Source organism: Aotus nancymaae, unplaced genomic scaffold, assembly GCF_030222135.1.
Source record: "Aotus nancymaae isolate 86718 unplaced genomic scaffold, 86718_ANA_hifiasm-v0.15.2.pri h1tg000014l, whole genome shotgun sequence".
NCBI classification, from domain to species: Eukaryota; Metazoa; Chordata; class Mammalia; order Primates; family Aotidae; genus Aotus; species Aotus nancymaae.
The window spans coordinates 86,569,895-86,593,894 of record NW_026988425.1 but is presented as its reverse complement, the minus strand read 5'-3'; the positions used below and the strand labels follow the sequence as shown (position 1 = coordinate 86,593,894).

General features: G+C 36.1%; 1 protein-coding gene across 5 annotated transcripts in view; it reads left to right on the top strand.

The window, feature by feature from the left end:
- The window catches only part of KIAA0825 (KIAA0825 ortholog), a 457,524-nt gene that overhangs the window by 199,565 nt on the left and 233,959 nt on the right, over positions 1–24,000 (top strand). For all 5 annotated transcript variants that reach the window (XM_064376145.1, XM_064376144.1, XM_012477515.3 and 2 more), the window contains 4 exons: positions 6,192–6,600; positions 10,665–10,824; positions 16,288–16,446; positions 18,217–18,311. In XM_064376145.1, coding sequence (XP_064232215.1) covers positions 6,192–6,600; positions 10,665–10,824; positions 16,288–16,446; positions 18,217–18,311 — 823 coding nt within the window. The remainder of the gene's footprint in view (positions 1–6,191; positions 6,601–10,664; positions 10,825–16,287; positions 16,447–18,216; positions 18,312–24,000) is intronic.

The window sequence follows — 24,000 nt, the reverse complement described above, 5'->3', positions numbered from 1 at the left end:
GTGACCTTTCATAGCAATGCTTTAATTCTGTCCAAGCCTTATTAAACTCCCTTTGACTCTAGTAAAGCCATTTAATTGAAATTGGAAAATGTCACCTTTTCATTACTTAAGTTCTTTCTTTTCTAAGAGTTGTTGCCATCTCTCTTTCGTTCTAGTTTTGTATATTTCATACATTTTGAGCAATTCAGGAGGCATGATTTATAGTTAACATATCATACCATATGAGTAGCACTATTTTGCTTGTGGCTTTCAAGTCATTCTATTCATGAACAATTTTGCTTTTTCTAAGCACTTTGGAATTCCTCCATACCATTGCAAAGAGCCTCTTATTCCAAAACATGCTTACTTGTAGATACCAATTGTTAGAGTTTTCCTTACTAAATAATAGTTTTCATAAAATGCTCAGTAAGAGAAATACAACATATAAACAACCAGGAAGGAATGTCAGATCCCATGAATATGTAAAGGAAAGTGATGGGAGAAAGTGACTTTTTAAACCATTTTGTGCATTCTAAGAGGATATGATAATAAGAGATTGCCATCGTTCTTAACCCCCTTTGAAATGCTATGGGGACTTTTAGATTGGCACTTCTTAAATTTTATTTTCACTACAGAATATGAGACAAAGAATGTGTACATGCTGGACATTAAGTCATTTATTAATTTCATTATTCATTCAATAGAAATTTATTAAGTGAGCGACTACTACATACCAGGCACTGTGTTTCAGATCAGAGATAAACCTAAGTACAGTATCTCCTCTTGGTGCCAGAAGACTAGTTTACCTGTTTCAAAATGGGTACAAATAAGAGATGTACAATTTTTCTGATATATAAGAAGAAAGAAAGAAATGAAACTTCACTAAAATTTCACATGGGATTGTCACTGGAGACCTTTCTTGGTCTGTGAGTGAGCCAGTGTGTGTTGAGGACAATATGTGAGGAAGCTTAAGGGAAGAGCAGGGGCTCCATCTCTTGGGAAGAGGCCATGGGCAGAGTGACATTATTCCTCCTTTAGCTTTCAGAACACAGTAATGAATTAGAGTTGTCCTGTGTATTACAGATTCTACTTGTAACAAAATTAAACCAGATAATACATACAAGTGACTTTAATATATTCCTATAAACCAGTAAGTCAACTGTAGTTTAAAACTAGTGCTGGAAATGCAATCAAGAGCAAACCATGACAAAATGAAAAAGCTCCCACTTGTTTCTATTCTTAATATGAACTCTTCTCAGCCATATTGTAAAACAATGATGATTTGATGAGATTCGGCCAAAAAAAAAAAAAAGAATTGTGGGGAAACTATTTGAAATTTGAAATATGGCTTCCCATACATTTTGTTAGATGTGAATCCCTCCTAAGCCAGTATTCGGCCTTGAGATATTAGCTAGTTTGGAGTCATCTTGATAAACAAAAATTTTCTACACTAAGTATCCAAAACATGAAGATAAACTTCTGTAATTTTTTTCTACCATGTTTTAATTTAGTGATATATAATCATGGTTCTTACAAAATTTGTCTAACTAATTATAAATGTTTAAAGGCCTTTTAAAAAAATCTAAATTACTAAAAGACAAATAGTCACTACCTTAGGGAATATTTGTCCTTCTTGACACAGTAAAAATGACAGAACATGGAAACCACTATGGTGACAAACTAAAATGCATTTCTTTACTTCTTTATTGGCAAATACTGTGACATTAAAAAACACTGAAGATTTAAGGAAATAAATATTACAATAAAGATTACAGTGTAGATTTACCAGAGAGTTGGATGGAGGTTAGGATGGTTCTGACATAGCTCTGCTTTTAGGTATTTGTTTCAAAGAACAAATACACAAAGAACTAGTTGTTTTGTTTTGTTTCTTTGATAAAAATTAAATGAAAGATATACCTAAGAAGATATTTTCTCAACAGTAAATTACTTTTTTAATGAAAATAATCCTTTATGGGAAAACTTTTAGAGTAATTGTTTTAATGGAAACAATGAGTTCTAGAGAGAGGAAACAGAAGTAGCAAGTAGCATTTAGGAAAATGTGTCCATGCCATTGGTCACATGCAGAAACAGCATGTTGAGAAAGAAATTGATGGCAGAAATACACCAAGTGCTATAAGAAGTCATTAGTATAATGTATAAAAACCAGGCCTATTGGTTTCATAAGAACCAGTGTCACCTACAAATATATCATATATGTTCACTTAAGAATTTAGAATTAGGATTTTCTAACATGATATAAAATATAGCCAATGGAGAGTTTCAGTGACTCTTGAATACTTTTCTTAAAAATAGAAAAATAAAATATTTTTCGATTTGTTTGCAAGAACAACAAATTGACATAATAAATGATGGATATTTATTAATCAAATTTCAACAACAACCTTCACCTATTTGGTAGTTAACACTGAATGCTATGATTTTGTGGGCACAGCTAAGGATATACTTGTTTCATGTTGACCTATATGTGTTTGTGTAGTGGCTTTTTCACCTATGACAGCCATAAAAACCTGATCTTGAAACAAACTGAACTAGAACTTGACCTTTGTATGATGAAGTGTTAAGCCCAGATTTTAAAAATAATAAAGCATATTAAATAACATTATCCTCATTCAACAAATTGTTACTGATCTTTTCTACCATTAAGAAGTAAGATTGTAAAAGTTAATTTTGACATTATTTTCTTTACCTCATTTATTGTAAATTTCCTTTTTGCGTGTTTTATCAACCACAAATATATTATTACAGTAGTACATTACAGAAAAGAAGAAATGACACATACATCAATATACATATATTGCATTCGTCCTAAGACATACATTTTCTTCATACTTTATCAGCTCTAAAATTGGATGACACTTACAATATATTACATAATATATGGCTTAGACAGAAATCGACTTATTTAAATAAAGACAAAGACAAGTGTATAGCAGTCTTAGAAGATCCTTCTCTGGTATGTTGTTGACATCATCATAGACACAGAGCTCTTGAGATTAGTAGACTGGATTTATTAATTTGTTATCAGCCTAAAGGTTCTGATTGAAATTTGCCTTAAGCGTTAATGAAATAGCTGGGGATTTGAGTACCTGTAGTCCTCAGAGTTTATAAAATATCAGTAGAGTGTAGGTATGAAGAAGAAAATTGGTAATCTTTACTTAATATCTACTTAGATTGTCAAATGTTTGCTCAGTGTCTATAGTTAAACCCTCTTTAAGACAGAGGGAATATAAGATATAATCTTTTAAGTTAAGACCTGACAGACTAGGGACTATGAGACACAAATACATAAAGAACAATGAGACATTTCAAATCACTTAAGAACACTAAAGAAGATTTGCTTTATCTATATTTTAAGCCTCACCTAAACACAGTCATTTGAATAAAAAGAAAACATTTACTGAGTACCTATTTTTTAATCAGGTGCTAAACTAGGTGCGTTCACATTTATGATCTTATTTAATGCAACAGCCTTAGGAGATTATTCAAATATGTGTTGGACCTAGTTTTTACAAACTTATAAAGACTGCTCCAATTAATTTTCAAAATGATTCTTAAGTTGTCATGGATTGCAGAGGAGTCACTAGATTAGACATATTTTCCAAAAGCTTCGTACTTTTTTGGAACAGAGTGACTTTTTAAATGTTACACATATCTTCAGAAAATGTTCACATTGTTCTGTTAGTTTTGTTCGGCAAAAACAGTAAAGAATGTTTTACCAAAGAACTCAAAACTACTCTCTTTTGGCTTCTCATTCAGTTTTAATGTCTAAATTCAATTATGTACATAGTGGATTAAAACACTGTCTAGCTCTGTGGGATAATCAAGGAGCGAACAGCTTTGTTTCCCATGCTCTGGAGTTTATAGGCTAGCCATAAGGACAACTCATGAAGATATAACATGAATAATAATAGATGATAATACAAAAATGACACAACATAGCCCATTATGGGCCTAATTACCAAAATGGTCATATAGATAATATATTCAAATACATTCACAAGATGGGAGAGGACTTTGAACTAAGAGTTGAAGATTATTTGTGAACCACGAAGACAGAGGGCATTCCATTGAGAGTAATGAGATACTCAGAAGCCTAAAAGCAAAGAGGATAAAGGATAAAGCATGTTAAAGGTCTTAAAGAGAAGGGTCATAGAAACAGGCTGAGGCTAGACTGTGGAGTATTTTGACAGCAAGGCTCAGGAGACTAATCTCATAACAGTGGTAAGTAGCTAAAATTTTCATAGCAGAGAAATTGGATAATAAAGTTCATAGGGATGAATTCAGTTTTACAGTGCAGGGGAAGGGCTGGACATAGCCTGGAGAAGGGAGATGAGTTAGGAGAATACTTTCATAGTCCAGGTACCATTTGTGAAGAAGGGCTTGATCTAAGTCAGTAACCTCACCTGGCCCCAGCAACGAGATGTCAGCAATAAAGGGGTAGAATTATCTGATTACTGATTAGATATGAAAGATCTACAGGAACATTTAACAGGAAGGAAGAAAGGGAGGGAGGAGGAAAAATGAGAGGGAAGGAGAAGGGCCAAGCTAGTTTGGAAGACAATGAATTTGCTTTTAGTTATATTGAGTTGACAGTGATGAGGACACAGATGTGGAATGCTTAACAGAAAGCTGGAGTTATAGGACTACAACTCTGGAGAAAGGCCAAGACTTCAGATCCTGGAATCATGTAGTAGAGTGGTTCCCAACCAGACACAGCTTTGCTCCCAGGGGACATTTGGCAATGCCTGAAGACATTTTGGTTGTCACCACTGAGGGGGATGCTACTGACACCTAGTGGGTGGAGGTAATAGATTTGGCTAATCACCCTACAGGAGGTAGTACAGCTCCTCACAACAAAGGATCATCCAGCCCAGAATGGCAATAGTGCTGAAGTTGAGAAACCCTGATCTAGAGAAGAAGAACTAATATGTTTTTGTTTTTGTTTTTTTTTGTGTGTGTTTTCTTTGTGTTTTTTTTTTTGAGATGGAGTTTTGCTCTTGTTACCCAGGCTGGAGTGCAATGGCGTGATCTCGGCTCACCGCAACCTCCGCCTCCTGGGTTCAGGCAATTCTCCTGCCTCAGCCTCCCGAGTAGCTGGGATTACTCAGGCATGCACCACTGTGCCCAGCTAATTTTTTGTATTTTTAGTAGAGACGGGGTTTCACCATGTTGACCAGGATGGTCTCGATCTCTTGACTTCGTGATCCACCTGCCTTGGCCTCCCAAAGTGCTGGGATTACAGGCGTGAGCCACTGCGCCCGGCCCAGAACTAATACATTTTTAAGAGAAATGGCACCAAACAAGGGAGAACATGTAGAATCAACCAAAAGGCTAAGGACTTCTTAGCAAAAACCTACATCTAAGAGGTGTTAGTAGAAAGTAGAAATAGCATAAGATACAAAGAAGCAAAGAGGAGAGATAGAGGCAAGCAGGAACCAATTTACTGACTCATTCATTCAACAAATATTTATTGACAACTATTATATAAGAGGTACTAAGTGCTAGGGTACAAGAATGCCTCCCAGAGCTTACAGTTTAGAAGGGGTTGACAGACAGTGTGGAGGAAAAGGACATAATTTATAGATGATGGGGAGTGCTATAATAAAGGCAACAAAATGGGGATCCCCAAAAGAGACAGTCTTGGGACTGTGATGGGAAGGGTGAAAATGAACCGAGATGAGATGATGAGATGAGATGAGATGAGATAAGACGGTGAGGCAAGGCTTTCTGAGGAGGTGACATTTGGGTTGAGAACTGAAAGGAGAGAAACCATTCCTGAGAAGAGCTGGAATGATTCTCTCATGGATTCCAAGGGAGGAGGAGAAGGGCTTAAGGGGTAGTCAGAAGTATCAAAGCCTACAAAGCTGCCCAGCTGGGGACCTTTGCATTTGTTAATTAGGAGGCCATCTGGGTTCTTGAAAGCTGCAGTCTTGAAAGATAAGAATATAAATTAAAACTCTAAATTTTCTAATCTTCATTTTTGAGAGAAAAAAAATACCAGATTTGTGATTTGGGGGAATTTTAAATAGGACTGCCAGAGACCCCTGTTAGAGTTCTGTTGGAATATGTCGAGCACTTGATCTTCTTGCCAATTTTCTCCACAAAAATTAGACATCCCTATACAACACAAAACCATGCAATGATTGAACGCAAATGCTAATATTAATCATACCTTTTCTTTTCTTCCCCAGGCTTCACAAGGCTTGCTGCTCAGGCAGTATCTATTGTAATCAGCAAGTTACCTACGGTGATTGCATGTTTGTCTCCCCCAATTAAATACTTCTTTTTTCTGTCTGAGAGAAAAATGTCAAAAAACTTTGTTGAATTGAAGAAAGCTGGCCTGCTTGTCTGGAACTTGATTGTAATTATATGTCGGATATTTGAGGATGGAAACACTGTGGAACTTTTAACAGGTGCCTCCCTTGACAGATGGAGTAAAGAAAAACTGGGTTTAATTTGTATGTGTTTGGAAAGCATCATGGGAGACCAGACAAGTATCCCTAATCAAATGATCCAAAAGGTCATACAGAGCATTGAGCAGCAGAAGCCCAACTGGATTGAATGCCAATTGTCGAAAGCAAGGAAACTGGGCACTGAATGGTAAAGCGATGTTTTTCTTTCACTAGATTTCATCAAATGCTTTCACAATAACAAAATCACCAATGAACAACAACAATATATTGTCAGATGGGCAGCAATAGTATTTTGCTAAATTCATGGGAGCTTTGATGAATATAAAAAAAGATAAGAATCCCATTAAAAATTGGATGGTTGCACATTTCTTGTCTTCTTAAAATGTGAACCCCATTGACACACTGGAACATTATACTTGTTTAGTCACCGTCTTAAGGTTTCTGATTAAAAGGGTGGTAGTTAAACCCAGAAGAATTTAGTTTCACTCCTTTTCAGTGTGCAAACAGGTATCTAGTGGATAGCCTGGAGCATTTTGTAAATGGATTGGGCATGGAGATTAAATTAAGAAGGAATTAATGGATATAAAAGGCTTTTTATTGCTTTCTGTGTACCTGATTGTCAAAAAGGTACACATTTTTCATCTGGGAATGTAAGAATCCCAGAGGGCAACTAGGGCATATCACACTCCAGCTATAAACACACCCAGCTGTTTCTGTACGAAAATGTCAGCCTTCTCATAGGTTTGTCACTAAGAGCTAAGTGATTTGTGGTACTGCAAAGATTTTTAAGGGTCCCTGATGAATTTAAATATGTACATAGAGTCCTCCTGTCTTAAAATTAGTCTTCAGATATAGAACTACATGATATTGATAAAGGAATTCCAGCTCACATGGTCTATACATCACTGTCAGCCAGTTTAAAAACACCCACACACACTGTCCCTCATTCTTTTAAAATATATTCATGTTGCTAGCAGATACTAATATAACTTTCTGCCTGAAATGACTAAAAGTCACCTGAAATATGGTTACTCTTACTAGAACATGATAGTGATAAAGAGGTCAGGCTTTGGAATCAGATGGGCAAGTACAAATCCCTCGTAAATGGGTCATCTTGTTCAAGTTATTGAATCTCTCAAAGCCTCAGTTTCAATGATGGTACCATACTGATAGAATTGTTTTGAAAAATTAAATAACATTCATAGAGTTCTTAGCATCAAGCTTGGAACTAGTAAGCATTTATTATGTATGAACTCTATTAAAATATATTGCATTCACTGTTTAGTATTAAAGTAACTAATAGTGTTTACTTGTCTATGTTAATCTATAAGACTTTATATTAATCAAAATGGGGAAAAGTAGGTAATCATGATTTTCCTGGTCTCATCATACTGACTTCTAGAAATGTACTTCTGGAGTGTCCCATGGGTGGGAATAACAATAGCAGTCAGGCAAATGCTTAATAACATTGACAGTGACCTTCTTAATCTTTATATTTGCATTCAATACTAATTTACAAGCTTTAATCCAATGACTAAAAAATTAAGGCCAGATGTCATTAACCATGGCAGTGGTTATAAAGGGGAGAAGAAAAACTAGAGTAGAAATAGTATATCTGATTATAGTGACAAAGTTAAATTTATGATACTGCTGATTTAGGAGCTCCTATATCAAATAAGATTCATTTAAATCAATGTCTACGTAATATACTGAGGGCTACATACAAGAATCTGTAAGCTAAATTTTTTCCTTAAAAGCTGATTTCAATTTAAGTTTTAACAGCCCAACACATCTGGTATCTCCTATAGTGGAAGTTTTCTAGCTAATATTTGGCTGATTAACAATGAGCCAAAAGATTATTTACCTCTCTTACAACATGCATAAAAAATGAAAAATTGCTGACTTCAAAAATACATTACAACCCTCAAAGTTTCTGAGTAATTATATAATTAACACGATGCTACATCTTTCTCAATTTCTCAAATGATACCAATAAAAAAAGCACAGTTTTAAAGTTATTTATTGCATTTATTTGAAGAAAAGTTAAATTTGACTTAACTCGCTTTAGATAACAATCTCTTCCGAGTTTGGGCACTATAAGAGTGTTTTTTCTTGACTTTGATTTCAAATCGATTATCTGTTATACAAGTGCACCTCCACCTCTAAGTATTTCTCACTAATTGGTGGTCATTTTACTCATAGATCTACACTATGAGAAAAAATGTATTTCAAAATATGATATCTGTATTAGGTAGAGGGTTGCCTTGGTTTTACCCTAATTTAAAAAATTTATGAGTATGTAAGCATTTAAACAAAAATGTTTCTTTTGTTAAGATCAATTAAATCTTAATTACTTATAAAGATTAACTGGAACTACATGATACCATTTAGCTAGATTTCCTTTCACTTGCATCCAGATTTAACTTTGATTTTATGGAAATGGTGAAAATAACTGCAGTGGTAAAAGTGGCAGCTGTAAGTGTTGCCTGTCTTGCATACTCCCTGAAAGCATTACTATTCATTAAAATAATCTTCACTTTGTAGTAACACTCAAGCTGTAAACAGTCAACTTAGATTCTGGAGAACACACAGCACAAAAAGTAAAGAAATGTCTGTCTTTGCAAAATAATTTGTCGAGTTGAAGATTATTGTTTTTCATCATGGTGACCCTGACTTGGCTGGCTGGGTGCATATACAGATTAAGATTAATGCAGTTATTCCTTGGCTAAGGTCTGCCTCTTTCAGGGCACAGTCTCCTTAATGACATGATTGATAGGCAGTCCCAAATCCAGAGAGGATCTCATTAATCATAGCATTGACTGAATCCAATCATTTGCTTCACCTGCACAGTGATGGACAGGAAAGGATACAATTCAGGAGCTGACACTGAGATACTTCTTTGTCAGAGGGCCTCAACTTTTTCAATGTCAACCTCAACAAAATCTGAAAAGAAATTTTTTTGCAACCTGTATGCAGCTTCAAAAAGGTATCTGCAAACTTATTTTATTGTGAAAAGGTCTTTAAAAAAAACAACAAGCAATTTACTCTAGGTAATGAATATCTCTAAGTCAAAGTAGGATTTTCTTTATTTTTTAGCAAGGCTATATGATCTTAAAGTTCCTCCCTTTTTTTTTGAGGATGTTTTGAAGCTACATGTGGAAGCAATATCAAAGTTAATGTCCAGCAGCTGGGTGTCATTTGGTTCAGTTTTCAGGTCAGCGGCACTGACGCTTAGCAGAACTAATTTTATAATCACGGCAAAATCTCAGTAATGAACTGCAGTATACAGCTGATTACACCACAGTAAATTTTATTTAGTCTTGGAAACAGTGGAAAACCATGAATTTTCTTAATACTTACGTTGCAAAGTGTAGCATGATCCCAATAGCAATTATAACAAGAAAATTAGTGTGAAATACATGTGTACATTGAATATCATAATTTTTTGCACTGATATGGTTTGAAATGTTTAAATTCTTTTTGTCATCCATTATTACCATGTAAATAATATTCAAAGTCAACAATAGGTACACAGATCCTTCTAAAAGAATTGTTTTAGAACTGTATCTTGCACATTCCTGGTGTAGTGATTGTAGACTCTTTTTCTGGAAGAATAATCAGGATAGTGATTTTTGCTAAGTATCTGTTACAGAAAAAAACAGGAGTGGGGGACACATTTTTAAAAGGCAACAAGTGTTAAAGGCCAATTTAAAATCTCCAGTGGTAAGCACACCTCCAAGAAGCACCCAGCCTATATTTAGCGTAATAGGCTCCCCCTTTTGACACTTTAATTAGTCTTCAATGTGTTCTATAACAGGTGTAAAAAGGAATCTACAAAAGACAAAATACCAAAGCTATTTCAGGCATCAAAGATACTTTATATCTACATAGAGAAAATACAAATTATTTCTTACATGTTCTTAAAAAGAAATGTTTTGTTTTCATCTCATGATTATAGCAATTTCAACAATTGCAGTAATGGGAAAATGTTTTATAGATAGGAGTACAAATGCAATAAAGACATGTTTTAGGAGAAACGATTCAATTTTTAAAAATGCTTTCAGGTGCTTAATTCTACGGTGCTGTTTATGTGAGCGGCAGCAGTTTGGGAAGGCTTACGTATTTCAGCGAAGTCTTTATGAATGCTTTGAATCTGAGATTTACATCAACTCTCCACACTCAATCTCCGTAATTACTCTCCATCTTTACGATTCTTCACTACTGATACGTATATGCTTTCTTTGTATTTAGTGCATTTATGACAATGGAGAAAAGCGAGGCCTCACAAGAAGGAGATATTGCTCTTGAACTGACTGAGCAGAAAATAAACACGATGGTCCTGGATCTCTGCCACAAACCAGGTGGCAGTGAGTACCTGAGGCAAATTTATCACATCATGCAGCTCAATGAGGTAGGGAAACGGCCTTTTTACCGAGCAATTAGGTGTGTACTGGCCTGAGGCAGCGTCTGCTGGCAGCTAAGGGTTAGTCAAGGAGGTGATAATACTTCTTAAAGTCAATACCAAACTCAATATTGAATTATTAATAGAATCTATTCAGCCCCGGCTGTTCTGCATTTGTACAGAAAAAGCTTCACTGAAACAATGTAGATTTTATTTATATGGTTTAAACAATAACACGGCTCATAAACTCAGTTCAGTTCTGAATTGTAGACTAGAGGTGTAGTTTGGGAATTGTGTGTTTGTGACTGTTAAGGTGATGTTAAAATCTGGTATTTGTAAAATGAGTTTTCTGAAGAGAGACTTAGCTCTTTTCCTATAGACATCATGCTTGTGTTAGTGAAGTTGGAGATCTTTTCTTTAATGAAAAAACTTAAGAAAAATATTGAACTATATCCAGGAGCAACCAGATTAGCCTAGGAAAATTCATTAATAAAGACACTGGTTGAACCAATGTTATGCCTTTCTATCTCTTTGCTCAGTTAAGCCTCTGACCTTGCATGTTTTTGGCTGTTTTAGTGAAAATGTAAATAGCACGTTATCTCACCTATTTACTTGAAACAAAGTTCTCTAACTTAATCAGGTTTTGAATTTGATCTTACGTGTCTGAATTAGAATGTGACATCTAATTGTGTTTATATTTGCAAACACATGAATATAATTTTTGGAATAGTGAAAATTGTATAATGTGGATATATAGTGTTTTCATTTTATCTCAATAACATAGGCCTTTGTAACCATACATTTTCAAGGAATAAATTAAATTCGACAACAGCATTTTACAAATTGATTACATAAATGTTGTATCCGCCATTAGCTATCTGAAAGTTACTTCAAGTAAATCTTGTTTCCTGGATTTCATAGAGCTAATCAAACAGTCAATAAACAGGTGATATAACAATATATTCCATGACGGCCTCAGAAGGATGTAAAAAATTTGTAGCTATGAGATATAACTCTGTCCTTATGGCACCAGAGCTTAGTTTGTAATTGTTACAAAGTAACACAACCTATTCACTCTTGTCAGTGATCCCTCATAGCTTGCTTAGGGTTTCTATTTGGGAAACTCAGTTCACACTGGCAAACTGAAAGACCTCTATTGTAAAGTGATGCTTCTCATTGGGACGTCCACCTGGCCATTCAGATTGGCCAAAGTCATTGTGGCGACTACTGAGGAACAGATGTTGCAGTGTGGTTACCCCTATATCCTTAGTTAAGCAGTGTTACAATTAGCTCTGAGGATGGTAAGTTGGTATGAATTGCCAAACTGATAGAGTAGTCCTATTTTTAAAGGTGCATATTAAAAAGCTCAATAATCACCAATAAGCAAGATCATCCAAAATTAAACTGGATATTTATTGGCCATCAGTCATCTGGTTATACTCTGGAAAGCCAAAGGCTGTACTTCCCCCATAGAGCTCATATAACTCTGAGGTAGTGGTTCTGAAGAGGATACCATGAGATATACACTAGGGTATCACCACATTTTGCTCAGTGTTATGATTTCTCTTGTAACAACTGTATATATTTACTGTTATAGTAATGTCCATCAGATGGGATATAGAGCTAAGTATCTGGTGGTTTACTGGGCTGAATGAAGCATGGCACTGCAAGGTAAAAGCCATAATGTTACATGAGGCTAGAAGCAAAGAAAGAACTTTGCCTTGTAACTATTACAGAAACACAGGCAATAAGCCCAAACAACATAAGCATGACTAAGTGACTAGTATAGTACTTATGACTGCTTTTCTACTATGAGGTATTGCTATGCTGTAAGTCACATTGCATTGTGATGTTTGCTCATTTCATGAGTAGTGCTATGAGTCTTCAGCACCTTCAGATGTGCTGCTAAATATTTCTCAAGACTGTAATATCACTAGTGAAGCATTTATGGGTACAGGCCTAGCTGAGGGGAAGAATGGGTATGCCATTCATAGAGACAAATAAGTTATCAGGGAAAATGGGGTTAAAGATGCTTTGTCTTTGAGAGAAAGATAAGATGTTCAAACAAAAATGTCTCATTATAATTAAGGCCCTGATAATAATGTTGTGTCACATCTCTTGAACCTGGTGACATCCCCTGTTGACTTAAATGGGGATGTCACCAGGTTCAAGAGACTGAAGAGACTTTGTACTGGCAAACAAGACATTGGGTTTTATTGGGAGCTTATATACAGTGAAGAGAGTCCCGTAGTAGTGGGCTGGGCAGGAAAACCACAACCACTTGCAAGAGGCACGCAGTTTATATAGTATTTTCATTTAACATCCTCTACCTAGGAACCTCCTCCTGAAAACCTTCATTTAACCCCAGAGGGCCTCAATTCCCTGTATGGCTCCAGTACCATGGGATGGGCCAGGTTCCTCATATATAAAGAATGGATCTCAGGTTGGCCCCTCCCAGATTCCTTAGCTTAACTCTGAAAACACATTCAAGTGCATCTGCCTTACAAGGTCATTCTCGGGTTATGATCAAGTAATCACTGTCAGGTGCATATACCATACACATGGGCACAAATGAGAGCAAACGTGTATATAGCTTTGGTCTGTATGAGTGTGGTAGTTGAGGTCATCAGACTGACAAAACTCCTCAGTGAAGAGAAATGGAAAAATGATGAATAGAGGAATAAGCTTTGATATAAATGTACAGGTAAGGTGTTCAAGAAAGAATGGAAATCTTCTAAAGATATGGCCCAATTAGTGGTGAATGTGATTAAAGCAGTGTCACAGTTAAAGAATCTGAGGTTTTTAAGAAGCATTAGTGATGAGTGTCAGTGCAGTACCCAGAAAGATCAAGAAAGGAGAAAATTCCATTTTCTTCACAATTTACAACAGAGCAGTTGCTCTTTTTTGAATAGTGGAAATAGTCAAAATGTAGTTACATAAGGTCAAATCAGTTAAGACAGATTGTTATTGACCAAAACAAAGTATTTTTGTCAATGAAGAAAGTATTCCTTTTAAAAATTGTATTTGCATAAATTATAATGGAGAAAAGTTTTGTTTCTGCTTAATAATCTGAATCTAGGCATAAAATTATTTTCTGATGGCTTTATCATTAACAATATTTAGTAAGAGTCCATGTGTGACCCTCTATCAGACACTAAAGAATTAATCTTTCTAAAGAGATATGCTCTACAACAGGGGTCCCCAACCCCTAGGCCACAGACCTCTACCAGTTGGTAGCCTGTTAGGAACTGGGCCATACAGCAGGAGGTGAGTGTCACGACAGTGGGTATTACCACCTGAGTTCTACCTACTGTCATATCAGCGGCGGCATTACTTTCTAATAGGAGCACGAACCCTATTGTGAACTGCGCCATTTGAGGGATTTAGGTTGCGTGTTCCTTATGAGAATCTAATGCCTGATGATCTGAGGTGGAATGGTTTCATCCCAAAACCATATTCCACCTCCCCCTGTCCATTTCCATGGGACAATTGTCTTCCCGGAAACTGGTCCCTGGTGCCAAAAAGACTGGGGACTGCTGCTCTATAACAAGTTCAAGAAATAACTATGATTGTTAACTTCAGCGATGGTTTCTTTCAATTTTGGAGGTTTTATAATCTAAAATTTTCCCCTTGCAATTAACACAGTGGGCATTCATAAAGTTATAGAGGCACAGAAAAAAGCATAGTGTACTGAAACCAGACAAAAGTGGCTCCTCACCACACTCTACCTCTCACCTCTGTGTGATCTCAAGATTGTCCCCTGATCTTTCAGTGCCAACCATTAAGTCTGACATAGGGCTAGAGTTTCTCAACTTTCCTGTGCCTAAAGATCTACTGGGAATTCTTTTTTTTTTTTTTTTTTTTTTTTGAGATGGAGTCTCTCTGTCACCCAGGCTGGAGTGCAGTGGCATGATCTCTGCTCACTACAACCTCTGCCTCCCGGGTTCAAGTGATTCTCCTGCCTCAGCCTCCCAAGTAGCTGGGATTACAGGCTCCTGCCACAACACCTGGCTAATTTTTGTATTTTTAGTAGAGACAGGGTTTCACCATGTTGGCCAGCCTGGTCTGGAACTCCTAACCTCAGATGATCTGCCAACGTTGGTCTCCCAAAGGGCGGGGATTACAGGTGTGAGCCACTGCGCCCAGCTGGGCATTCTTGTTAACAGGCAGGTTTTGATTCAATAGGGTCCAAGATTCTACTTTTATTTTCTTTTCTTCTTCTTTTTTTTTTTGAGACGGAGTCTTGCTCTGTCGCCTAGGCTAGAGTGCAGTGGCATGATCTCAGCTCACTACAGCCTCTGCCTCCCGAGTTCAAGCAATTCTCCTGCCTCAGCCTCCCAAGTAGCTGGAATTATAGGTGCTTGCCATTAACACCTGGCTAATTTTTGTATTTTTAAGAGACAGGATTTCACCATGTTGGCCAGGCTGGTCTCGAACTGCTGACCTTGTGATCCGCCTATCTTGGCCTCCCAAAGTGTTGGGATCACAGGCATGAGCCACCGCGCCTGGCTAAGATTCTGCTTTTCTAACAAGCTCCCAGATGAGGCTTAACTCTGATTCAGTGCCCCAGACTTTGAGTAGCACAGGTGTTCTGGATGACATCTGAATACCTTTCGGTGCTAACATTATGAAATTCATCCTAACCCTAACTTTGAAGAAAAAAATTACATTGTGACACACTAAACATCACAAGAACATTTATATTTTTTAAATCTATTAGATGACTTATTTATTAATAGTAAGCATTTATTAGTTGATGGAAGAATTTTAGTCATTTTAATTTGTCATCTTCCAGAAAAAGTTCCATAAAATACATTAGGATTGTTCACCTTATTTATTTATGGGTGGAAAATGAAATATAATGTTGTAGATTGGCTTTTTTGCCCAGGCCTGCACTGGCAGCTGGGGGCTTATCATGATACATTTTGAGCTTCTATTGAACCTTGATATTTTTCAGTCTATGGGATGGAAATAAAGTTTAGGAGCTTGCATTATAATTAATTCTGCACTGAATGAGACTGCTTACAGTAAAATATCAGAATACTCAGTGCTCTGATGAGCCTAGAGTAGTTAACAACTACACTTAATGAATGGATGATCAATCTTGTACTGTGAATAATCATGTAGCTGAGTTAAGTTTTGGTAACCAGACACGTTAATATGTGAACCAGTGACAAGACAATACCTGTTACAAAGGTCCTGATATATCAATCATACATTCATTATATAAAAGTTTGGTAAATGGTTTCCTAATCAATACTATATATTAGGTAAACCTATTTTTGATGGGTTTATTGCAATGCTGACTGGTACTTGCTATGTATCTTTTGAAAATGTATTCTTCCCTGAGGCAAATAATACACTGTAATCTAGCAAATGTGCTGAAAGGATAAATTTGGATATTGATCAGTTTACTTTTACAGAGAATGTCTGCTTCTCACTATCACAACTTGTAATTTCTTTTCTTTGAAGGAATATTTAAAAGAGCAGCTGTTTTCTATGAATAGTTCAGAGGAAAAGCCATTACCCATCCGACCTTTAAAGACGACCTTGAGGAGTGTGGAAGATCAGCCTTCTGCCTTTAACCCTTTCCATGTGTATAAGGCATTTAGTGAAAACATGCTAGATCAGGTATGTGGAAATTAAATGGTAAATTTAATTTAAATGTGTGGTTTCTTTAAGTAAGAAAAAATTGCTTTGTGTTTGAGTATTTACTCATAAGCTTTTTTTGGTAGGAAGCAAAAGACCTTGTACATGGTCTGTATAAACTGACTTTTAAAAGTTTCTTTACCTTCTTTTTATTTGTCAACCTGATTGATATGTTTGGTCTGTAAAACTTAACTTTTGGCCAGGTCAGTGTACCATGGGCAGAGGGAACATCTGTTAGGCCATGTCTACAGAAGACTGAAGAAGCAGGCATTTTGTAACATTCCTTTCCTCCCTTGTCACCCCCATGCCCCAATACACGCACTCACAAAACACCTTGCAACCTTTATGAATATATCAGGCAAATTAGAAAATAGTTAAAATTAATTATAAATAGAGCACTGAGCTCCTGGTTTAAGTGGCATGGGGTAAATTTTCTTTTTATAACCGTAGACACATTCCCAAATTTAAAATGAATTTGTTAATGATCTTAAGGCCAGGCTATTTGGAATAAAGTCAATGTGATAAACACTACACATTTTTTAATGTCAGATTGTGCCATTGTTTAAGCTGCATGTTTTAGTATATACACTGAAAACATCATCTTTCTGCCAAAGTATTTGAAATCTAAAGTTGCTTTGGCTTTGTTCATTCTTCTGGTGGCTTTTCCCAGAAACCTCTTGACAGACAATTTGAACAGGGCAGAAGAGAAGGATTGCTTGACCTAGAGTTCTGATGAAAATAAGAATTAAAACAATGGCCTAATTCAGCATGCAGATAATATTTTTACCATGCCTGTTACAGCTCTAGTCTACACTCATCAATACTGTAGTGGAGTAAGACCTTCAAATGCTGACAACCCAGGGCAGAATTCTGCTCTGTGACAGGATTGTAGTGCTCGATTAATCAGCAGGTGACAGGGGATAGCTCTTGTTGGATTTTAAACATCAGTCTGGACTCCTGTTATCAAAACTATTTCATTTTAAGGAGCATAAGCATTTATAATACTTTAAATATACTACCTAAGTTTGAGTTTATTGGCTCCTTTTTTATGTTGTGCATTAGATTGCTCCAAACCATAAATAATTATTGTAGCTGTTAAATTTTCCTTACTTCATTTAAATAAATGGCATATTTTATTGAGTTCTGAATTATGAGATTATTTTTCACAGTAATTTTTCTCCTTAGTCTGTTGTGAAATTTCTTTAATGAGAAGAAAGAATCATTTATGTAATTTATACTTACATATCCTCATAATCTTCCCTTTAAAGCATTTTATTAACTAAAAAGGTATAATTAATATCACACTCTAATTAAGTTGTATCTTATAATTTGATTCTTAGCACTTCCAAGTTTGTTTTTTAATCAAACTTTTGGTTGCTGAAAAGAAAATCAAACTAAAAATTGATGTGATGTATGCAAACGCTGCGAATTATTTTGCTTTGCTTTTCAAACAGTCTCCTTCTCAGAGAAACTTGTTGGGCAAATGCCATTAACACTTGGAAGAATAACGACTCAAGAAATTGATTTATATTTTTATAAATAATGACTACATCCCCAAATGGATTTATAAATTAATTGCTGTCTTATTGGAATAAAAACCTTCTTCTGTGGACATGATTGATGTTATCTGTCTAAGTCCTTGTTCTGGACCCCCCTCCTTCTTAGTTAGTCTATCACAGCTGGAGCTTTAATTTACTGATCATATTAACTCTGATTAATAACTAACAATAGTGTCTTCTCATTTATCAACAGTCAGCCATCACAAAATGGAACTGGAATTGGACAAACTTGCTGCCAAATTATCTGGGACTGGATAAGATGACCTTCAGTGTGCTGCTCAGAAACAGGTAATAAAATTGGGGATCTTGGAAGTCTGGTTGAGGGACAAGGTTCTCTGTGTGTGTGTGTGTGTCTGTGTGTGTGTACACATACATGTTTTACTAGCATACTTTTGGGAAAAGTAAAAACATTTTATCAGCAGGGGAATCTCTTTTATTTTCTTCCTCTCCAGCCTCCCATCTTTTAAAAATATTGTTAAAATTATATGAGTATACTCTCTAAATGCCATTCTCTATAGTGAAAATATGTAAAAGGCAGTAACATTTGTTTCAGAGATGAAATTGGTGGATTTTAGTCTGAATTTTAAATATTTTTGACTTTGTATATTTAATAGTTCACTATTGTAAACACCAAAAGTTATTAACTTAAACATCCTTACAATACTATACCTTTGTTTACAACAACATAATGAATGCGTATAAAGTGCCAAGCCAAATCAACTAGTCTAATCAGGAAAACATGTAAGTAAAACTGTCATGATTAAATTTTTCACTTTTAAGCCAGTTATGTTGGCACTGTCTTAACGATAGCCACAGTAGCATGTTATTTTACACACACATACACACACACACACCCCAGCACAATCTAATGAAATGATAATGTGATTTCAGCCTAGGAAACTACATGTAATTTATTTTGCACAAAAGTATGAACACTTTGTTTTGGATATATTAACATGGTTTTTAAAAAATATTTAAAGTTTCAGTGAAAACTATAAGGTATAAACTTTAAAACTCTGGATTTTTAATCAAGTATAATACATTTTCAAATAAGATATATTTATATGAGATTCCCTTTATTGTTTGAGTCATCTGTGTGCTTATAGCTAAGATTGAGAGTTATCATCTATATGATCTTTGTGATACAGAATGTATTTCCATATCTTTTTGCAAAAATATTGAGTATCTTTTGTTTTTTTAAGAAAATAATGACAATAACATAGTAGAATTGTCAAATCATTCTTTAGAAATCTGGATGAATATAAGAAAATATCTTAAGAGAGAGATTGTAGTATTTCCCAGAAGGAAGTTATAGAGGCAGCTTTATTGCCAATAAAAGCTATAGCTTAGATGTGAGGTCACAATGGTATTTATAGTATTTCACCCCTGAATTAAGCTCACCCACCCATCATAGAGAAAATTCAACAACCCAGAAACTTACTGATCAACACCAGAGCCTTTCCCCAGCAAGCTTACCACCTGGCTGGCAGCAGTCCAGATGTACCGTATTTGTACACAAGCCCCCAAAGGTGTACCCCTACTGTCCCAAAGATGTTTGGAGAGGTGAGAGGTGGGGTTGGTGGAGGAGAGGCCTGGTCCTCTGTTGAATCTGTAGTCACAGATGTTTATACAATATTAAATGTCTGTCTGGAAACAAACTAAGAAAGATAAGTAATTATTTTCCTGTTTGGAAAGTTTTGAGTTTATGTAGATTAACTGCATTATATTTTACTAAATTTATTTTCAGTCATGAATTGCTGCTTCCAATCCACTAAATGGTCCTCTAGGGCCAACACATCCCTCAAAATGTACTGCATTTGCTTTTTATAATATTCACCTCTAAGTGAATTTGTGCTTTAAGCAGAATTGCATGTTTTTGTTTTTGTTTAAGGACATTGAATCACTAACTATTAAAGTGTATTTTCCTAAGATCTGTGCGGGAGTGGATGGAAAAAAGAACTCCTACAAATTTAGCCAGAAACAACAGGTCAAAACAGTTTTCTTAGAAAAGGGTCATAAATTTTTAATAGAAACAGCTAGAATTTCATCTGAATAAGGACCTTAGATTTTTAAAGAATGGCATGAAAATCATTCTACCACAAAGCTACCACACACAAGCTATGATGAACCTAATTGATCCACCTTAGAAGGATTAAAGACACCTGAGGGTTTTCAATCTCTTCTCTCACTCTCCCATTTATTTTAAGAATGTTATTTATGAGTTTTGATTAATATTGAACCGGTAAGGAAATTGTTTGTTAGTTTCTTGATGACACCCTCTTGTCTCTCTTATTTAGACTTACCTGAAAATGCTGATATTTTTTAATGGTACTATGTTGACAAAATGGTTATCTGAAAGATACATACTTGAAAATGAGACCAGGCCGGGTGCGGTGGCTTACGTCTGTAATCTTAGCACTTTGGGAGGCCAAGGCGGTTGGATCACAAGATCAGGAGTTCAAGACCGGCCTGGCCAAGATGGTAAAACCCCACCTCTACTAAAAATACAAAAATTAGCCAGGCGTGCTGGTGGGTGCCTGTAATCCCAGCTACTCAGGAGGCTGAGGCATAGAATTGCTTGATCCCGGGAGGCGGAGGTTGCAGTGAGCCGAGATCACACCACTGCACTTCAGCTTGGGCAACAGAGCAACACTTCATCTCAAAGAAAAAAAAAAAAAAAAATAGACCATAGGACATTGAACTTTTAGAATGAGAGATATATATGCCATCCAACATCTACCAACTATGGTGTTTGGGGTTAGGTATAGCCAAAGGAAAGAGTTCAGAGCAGTTTAGCTGAATATGCTCTGTTTTTTCTCCCAAATTCACCAATTAAATGAATCACTTGTTCTCTTTTTGCCTCTTTTACTGGTAATATATTTGTAATAGTCTATCACTATACTATGTTCTAGTGTCTATATGGGGCTGTGAATGTTGTCTGAGAACATAATATTAAAAGATAAGTGAACTGAAATATACAAGTATGATAACAGTTAAAGAGAAGGAAAAATAATCCTTTTTATTGACCTTAAATTCCTTTGTGCCTTGTCTTCAGCATTCATATAATAAGCAGACCATCTGTGGAATTAGTCTCCCCATATGCCTAGAGTGCACTAGACCTCCCTTACCCCCCAAATAACATGGATGCTGGAAAGCAGGATTCCTGGGTTCTCAGGCACTTACATTTGACTTTAGATTTCCTTATCTTTAAAATGAAATAATGATAATTGTAAAGCTACTTCATGGAACTTGTTGACACGGTCAAGATTACTAAAGTATTTGGAAGTGTTTTTGAAAGCTGATAACATAATAGAGTCATCTCTCAGTTTCCATTGGGGATTGGTCCCAAGACCCTCTCAGGTACTAAATTCTGCAGATGCCAAGTCCCTGATATAAAATGGTGTCATATTTGCATATAACCTATGCATATCCCCCCATGTACTTTAAATCATTTCTAGATTACTTATAATACCTAATGCAATTCTCACACATCAGTTTATTTGTGTGGATTCAGTGTAATACTTTACATGCAACAAATTCAAGTTTTGCTTTTTGGAACTCAGTGGAATGTTTTTTCCCAAAATATTTTCTGTCTGAGGTTGATTTAATTCATGGATGCAGAGCCCACAGATACAGAGGCCCCACCGTACATATTCACAAAAGTAGTAACATAGCAGCAGTGTTGGTATCTAGTCAGGTAAGGAAACTGTAAAGTCCATTGAGGATTAGTAGAAAGTTGTTGTAAGATTGAACACTCAGACCACTCAGGTTATGTGGACTCCAGGCCTAAACCAATAGTAAGGATCAGAACAAGTATCAGATCAGAAACCAGGCAATGGGCCCATAGATCTGGAAGATAAACAGAAAATGAGCAAGAAAGAAAGTCAAAAAGCCAAGTGAACCACTCAGGTAATAAAGACTCAGGAGATAAAGACTTGAAGGACCTTTCAGACACATGAAAGAGATCTGTGGGGCCACAAAAGTGTTGGTATCTGAGTCAATACTGGCTTTTGTTTCATAGGCTGGTTCTGTGCCAACTCCAAAGGAAGAACAAATCTTGAAGCAGCTGCCTGAGTCCTTGGCAAAAATGTGTTCTTCACTCACTATCTGACCTCATCTCAAAACACCTCCTTCCGATTCATGATGCTCTAAATAGAATGCTTTCTTTATGTTCTTTGGATTTTCTAAATGCTTTCCTGCTTCAGGGTCTTGGTACTTGCAGTTCCCTCAGCTCTTCAAATAGCTGGTGCCGTCTTGTCCATCTGAGACAAATGTTACCTCCTAAGGAGACTTTTCTATCTCACCCACCTAAAGGGATCTTCCAGGCTACCCTAGCATTCGACTCTACAGTGTTTTCTTGAGTTGTTATTGCTATCTGAAATATTTGTTTCTGGTTATTGATTGTCTTTTGATCTTATCCTCAGTGGTAGAAAGTAAACTCCATGAGAATAGCACCTTGTTTGCCTTATCCCAGTGATGTCTTCAGTACCTAGAACAGCCCTTGAACACAGAGCAGGCTCTAAGTAGTGCCTGTTGAATTAATTAATAAAAAAAATGAGGAATAAGAATGCAGAGAAAAAATCAGCTCCTGACAGATGAGCACAGGGTAGGTATTCTTATGTGATGTTTGATTAAAAGACATGTAGGCTTAAGAATATTTGCTGGAAAATCTGAAGTAAAAAAAAATCTATATGCATATTAATTCTCTTCCTTTTCCAAATGTGGGTGAAAATCAGGTTATTTAAGCTGTGTATGTTTAAAATAATATGTTGTAACAGTCACAAAAAGAATAAAATACCTAGGAATACAGCTAACCATGGATGTGAAACAGCTCTACAACAAGAATTACAAACCACTGCTCAAGGAAATCAGAGATGACAAAAGCAAATGGAAACATTTCATGCTCATGGATAGGAATGATCAGTATTGTTAAAATGGCCATACTGCCCAAAGTAATTTACAGATTCAATGCTATTCCTATCAAACTACCAATAACATTCTTCACATAATTAGTTATTTTCAAATTCATATGGAACAAAAAAAGAGCCCGAATATCAAAGGCAATCCTAAGCAAAAAGAACAAAGCTGGAGGTATCATGTTACCTGACTTCAAGTTATACTACAAGGCTACAGTAACCAAAACAGCATGGTATGGTACAAAAATAGACACAATAGAACAGAATAGTGAGCCTAGAAATAATGCTACAGAGCTACAATCATCTGATCTTCAAAGTTCACAAAAACAAGCAATAGGTAAAGGATTCTTTTTTTTTTTTTTTTTTTTTTTTGAGACGAAGTTTTGCTCTTGTTACCCAGGCTGGAGTGCAATGGCGCAATCTCGGCTCACCACAACCTCCACCTCCTGGGTTCAGGCAATTCTCCTGCCTCAGCCTCCTGAGTAGCTGGGATTACAGGCACACGCCACCATGCCCAGCTAATTTTCTGTATTTTTAGTAGAGACAGGGTCTCACCATGTTGACCAGGATGGTCTCAATCTCTTGACCTCATGATCCACCCGCCTCGGCCTCCCAAAGTGCTGGGATTACAGACGTGAGCCACTGCACCCGGCCCAGGTAAAGGATTCTTTATTCAATAAATGGTGCTGGGATAACAGGCTAGTCATATGCAAAAGACTGAAGCTGGACTCCTTCCTTACACCATATACAAAAATCAATTCAAGATTAATTAAAGACTTAAATATAAAACCTAAAGCTATAAAAATCCTGGGAAATAACCTAGGAAATACCATCTACGACGTAGGCCTTGGCAAGGATTTCATGATGAAGATGGAAAAGCAACTGCAACAAAAACAAAAATTGACAAATGGGATCTAATAAACTAAAGAGCTTCTGTCTGTTTACTCTATTCAAAGGAACTATGAACTGAGTAAAAAGACAACTTACAGAATGGGAGAAAATACTTGGAAACTATGCATCCAACAAAATTCTAATGTCCAGCATCTATAAGAAACTTAAAT